Source organism: Rhamphochromis longiceps, linkage group LG2 (genome assembly GCF_057381845.1).
Source record: "Rhamphochromis longiceps isolate RC_006_pf linkage group LG2, R_longiceps_female_GT1.1, whole genome shotgun sequence".
Taxonomy (NCBI): Eukaryota; Metazoa; Chordata; class Actinopteri; order Cichliformes; family Cichlidae; genus Rhamphochromis; species Rhamphochromis longiceps.
This window is the reverse complement of record NC_140558.1, coordinates 19,573,774-19,578,449: the sequence shown is the minus strand read 5'-3', so window position 1 is coordinate 19,578,449 and position 4,676 is coordinate 19,573,774. Positions and strand designations below refer to the sequence as shown.

The following is a 4,676-nucleotide window of genomic DNA, read 5'->3' as shown; positions in this document are numbered from 1 at the left end:
TTTGAATGGGGAACTCGACCGAAACAAAGTATAAGTTTTCATTATGTGAATAACTTGGAAATCTTAGCTCAAACAGCTGCAAAACCTGTTTTCCCAGCACGGAGACCTTGAGTTCTATAAGATAAAGCCATAAACATGTGTATCCGAGTCTTCTATCAAAAGTTACAGCTATTTCTATGAAGTTGTACAAAAACGCTTTCTTTCGCCAAGACAGTGCGTTTCTCACTGTTACATGCATTTTGAATGGGGAACTCGACCGAAACAAAGTATAGGTTTTCATTATGTGAATAACTTGGAAATCTTAGCTCAAACAGCTGCAAAACCTGTTTTCCCAGCACGGAGACCTTGAGTTCTATAAGATAAAGCCTTAACACTTAGACCCCCGGAGAGCAGTCATTTTGGTTTTCTACCTTAGACCCCCGCGGAGTCATCATTTTGCGTTTCTACCTTTAAAAGCCGGAGAGCAGTCAGTCAAATGCTGGAGTCATTCATATGTATATTGGGTCGTTACCTAGGAATTCTGGAGGGAGGGGAGTGGGGGTGAGTGATTGAGGGGGTGGGGGAGCTGCTAAAAGCGGTGAGCTTCCTTTTGTGTTTCATCTTGATGCATTCTCAATCATCCAGGGAAACAAATCTCCAAAAGTCACCAACTTGGAGTGTTTCAGTTTGCCATCTTGGGGAGAAATCAACACACATGGGTGTATGTCCTTTGTTGCTGACATTTATTGATAAAAACAGTACAAAAAACCAACCATTTGTACACATATTTACAAATAATTCAACATTGTCAGCAATCACTCACAATCCTGGCACTGCCATGGTACCTGTAGTCTGCATTTACCACATGTGTACCTGTAGCAGTGAACACATCGCACAGTGGCCTGATTTATCTTGCATTTGTGTTTGACCTGACACGTGGCTCTTTTTCCAGGGCTCGGTGTGGAGGGTTCTGCCCGAAGCAACTGATCTTTTCTTGCCTTCTTCGCAGCTACATGAGAGTGAGCCAACTCTGTTGCAAGCGCCACCAGGAAGTCCACCCGTCTTTCCTTCGTCCCGGTGCATGCTTGATACAGCACATGTGCATTCAGTGCTGCCATGTCAATCATGTTATAAAACACGGCGACTGGCCAGCGCCGTGTTCCTTTGCGGACAGTGTACTCCAGAACCATCTGGTCAATCACATCCACGCCACACTTTGTTTTGTTGTAAAGGGTGACAGTGTTTGGTGAACCACGCTGTGCATGCTGCTAAGAATATAGACTGTCTTCTTCCGTTTGGCCGCATACGCCGTCAGCGTGGCAGCAGAGGTTGAAAACACCTAAGAAATAAGATAAATTGTTATTTTCATAGCCCTTTTACACACAATGAAACACATAAACATAGAACCACAAAAGACCTGCAACATACCTGAGTGGTGAATTCATTGCGATCTGTTGCGATCTGCAGCAAACTTGTCAGTCTTTGCTCGATCACAGCGGGTGGACTTGTCATCAAAGCGTAGGTGTTGCATGATGTTTTGGAAGCGGTTTCGTGCCATAGTTCCAATTATCTGTGGGTTTCCCAGGTTTGCTGACCAGCAGTCATTTACCGATGGAAGCCTGCAAACCCCCTGCAAGATCACAATTGCAATAAATGCCATTAGTTCAGGGAGGTCCATGAACCAATGAACATGCTCCGTTTGCTGTGCATGTTGAATAGTCCATTCTTGAATGCTACGAAGCATGTCAAGAGTGACAAAACACAGGAAGCTCTGAAGGCGACTCGAGATACTTCTCCTGGCCTTAGCCGTTGGCTCTCCATCTGCAGCGTACGCTTCTATTGGGGTGAAAGGGAGACAGGTCCCCACATGTTCTTCACGCCACACTGTGCCATCTTTCGCTGTCTCAGTCCCCAAACAAGCTCTCTTTTTCGGTGGAGAAGCAGTCTCCTCATCTGCAGTGTGAACAAATTCAAATTGTGAGCAAAATGGGAAGGTCAAACAAAATCACAAATGCATGCATAGATACTAATTATAATTCCAGTATCTCCTCCTCTGTATCAGAATAATGTCTGAAATATCTTACTTACTAACTACATCCACTTACTTGTTTGAAATGAAAAAGGAAATAACATGAAATGAAACTAACCGGAAGACTGATCAGACAGCTCTGAGTCCGAATCCGGCTGAACTGCTAGGTCTTCTCCATCCGAGTCACAAGGGTCGACTTCCGTCAGGATCATTTCCAAGGCCTGCTGAGTGGTGAGTCTTCTCTGCATTTTCTTTCCTTGGAGAGGAGGTCCGTACACCAGAGGCAGTGCCAGGATTGTGAGTGATTGCTGACAATGTTGAATTATTTGTAAATATGTGTACAAATGGTTGGTTTTTTGTACTGTTTTTATCAATAAATGTCAGCAACAAAGGACCTACACCCATGTGTGTTGATTTCTCCCCAAGATGGCAAACTGAAACACTCCAAGTTGGTGACTTTTGGAGATTTGTTTCCCTGGATGATTGAGAATGCATCAAGATGAAACACAAAAGGAAGCTCACCGCTTTTAGCAGCTCCCCCACCCCCTCAATCACTCACCCCCACTCCCCTCCCTCCAGAATTCCTAGGTAACGACCCAATATACTTATGAATGACTAGCCAATTTAGCTTCCACTTCCACCATTTGACTGCTCTCGGGTTTTATAGGTAGAAAGGTAGAAGCCTGGGGATGCTAGTGATAAACATGTGTATCCGAGTCTTCTATCAAAAGTTACAGCTATTTCTATGAAGTTGTACAAAAACGCTTTCTTTCGCCAAGACAGTGCGTTTCTCACTGTTACATGCATTTGAATGGGGAACTCGACCGAAACAAAGTATAAGTTTTCATTATGTGAATAACTTGGAAATCTTAGCTCAAACAGCTGCAAAACCTGTTTTCCCAGCACGGAGACCTTGAGTTCTATAATATAAGGCCATAAACATGTGTATCCGAGTCTTCTATCAAAAGTTACAGCTATTTCTATGAAGTTGTACAAAAACGCTTTCTTTCGCCAAGACAGTGCGTTTCTCACTGTTACATGCATTTGAATGGGGAACTCGACCGAAACAAAGTATAAGTTTTCATTATGTGAATAACTTGGAAATCTTAGGTCAAACAGCTGCAAAACCTGTTTTCCCAGCACGGAGACCTTGAGTTCTATAAGATAAAGCCATAAACATGTGTATCCGAGTCTTCTATCAAAAGTTACAGCTATTTCTATGAAGTTGTAAAAAAACGCTTTCTTTCGCCAAGACAGTGCGTTTCTCACTGTTACATGCATTTGAATGGGGAACTCGACCGAAACAAAGTATAGGTTTTCATTATGTGAATAACTTGGAAATCTTAGCTCAAACAGCTGCAAAACCTGTTTTCCCAGCACGGAGACCTTGAGTTCTATAAGATAAAGCCATAAACATGTGTATCCGAGTCTTCTATCAAAAGTTACAGCTATTTATATGAAGTTGTACAAAAACGCTTTCTTTCGCCAAGACAGTGCGTTTCTCACTGTTACATGCATTTGAATGGGGAACTCGACCGAAACAAAGTATAGGTTTTCATTATGTGAATAACTTGGAAATCTTAGCTCAAACAGCTGCAAAACCTGTTTTCCCAGCACGGAGACCTTGAGTTCTATAAGATAAAGCCATAAACATGTGTATCCGAGTCTTCTATCAAAAGTTACAGCTATTTATATGAAGTTGTACAAAAACGCTTTCTTTCGCCAAGACAGTGCGTTTCTCACTGTTACATGCATTTTGAATGGGGAACCCGACCGAAACAAAATATAGGTTTTCATTATGTGAATAACTTGGAAATCTTAGCTCAAACAGCTGCAAAACCTGTTTTCCCAGCACGGAGACCTTGAGTTCTATAAGATAAAGCCATAAACATGTGTATCCGAGTCTTCTATCAAAAGTTACAGCTATTTATATGAAGTTGTACAAAAACGCTTTCTTTCGCCAAGACAGTGCGTTTCTCACTGTTACATGCATTTGAATGGGGAACTCGACCGAAACAAAGTATAAGTTTTCATTATGTGAATAACTTGGAAATCTTAGCTCAAACAGCTGCAAAACCTGTTTTCCCAGCACGGAGACCTTGAGTTCTATAAGATAAAGCCATAAACATGTGTATCCGAGTCTTCTATCAAAAGTTACAGCTATTTCTATGAAGTTGTACAAAAACGCTTTCTTTCGCCAAGACAGTGCGTTTCTCACTGTTACATGCATTTGAATGGGGAACTCGACCGAAACAAAGTATAAGTTTTCATTATGTGAATAACTTGGAAATCTTAGCTCAAACAGCTGCAAAACCTGTTTTCCCAGCACGGAGACCTTGAGTTCTATAATATAAGGCCATAAACATGTGTATCCGAGTCTTCTATCAAAAGTTACAGCTATTTCTATGAAGTTGTACAAAAACGCTTTCTTTCGCCAAGACAGTGCGTTTCTCACTGTTACATGCATTTGAATGGGGAACTCGACCGAAACAAAGTATAAGTTTTCATTATGTGAATAACTTGGAAATCTTAGGTCAAACAGCTGCAAAACCTGTTTTCCCAGCACGGAGACCTTGAGTTCTATAAGATAAAGCCATAAACATGTGTATCCGAGTCTTCTATCAAAAGTTACAGCTATTTCTATGAAGTTGTAAAAAAACGCTTTCTT

At 41.6% G+C, this 4,676-nt stretch overlaps 1 protein-coding gene across 3 annotated transcripts; it reads right to left on the bottom strand.

Moving 5' to 3' along the window:
- Positions 1-371: 371 nt before the first annotated feature.
- On the bottom strand, positions 372-2,707 carry LOC146677141 (uncharacterized). Of its 3 annotated transcripts, none has more exons than XM_085418581.1 (3): positions 2,127-2,707; positions 1,408-1,932; positions 372-1,318 (listed from the first exon to the last, which is right to left on the bottom strand). In XM_085418581.1, the coding sequence occupies exons 1-2, from the start codon at positions 2,254-2,256 to the stop codon at positions 1,421-1,423; spliced, it is 642 nt and encodes a 213-aa protein (XP_085274707.1). In that variant the 5' UTR covers positions 2,257-2,707; the 3' UTR covers positions 372-1,318; positions 1,408-1,420. The 3 variants fall into 3 exon arrangements, with proteins under 3 accessions (XP_085274707.1, XP_085274716.1, XP_085274700.1); XM_085418590.1 differs by having other exon boundaries at positions 372-1,609; positions 1,781-1,932; XM_085418574.1 differs by having other exon boundaries at positions 372-1,932.
- Between the last annotated feature and the right edge of the window lie 1,969 nt (positions 2,708-4,676).

Coding starts and splice junctions, on each gene's coding strand:
- LOC146677141 (XM_085418574.1), bottom strand. CDS start 2,256: ATGCAGAGAAGACTCACCACTCAGCAGGCCTTGGAAATGATCCTGACG. Junction 1,933..2,126: donor GCTGTCTGATCAGTCTTCCG/GTTAGTTTCATT, acceptor TTCACACTGCAG/ATGAGGAGACTGCTTCTCCA.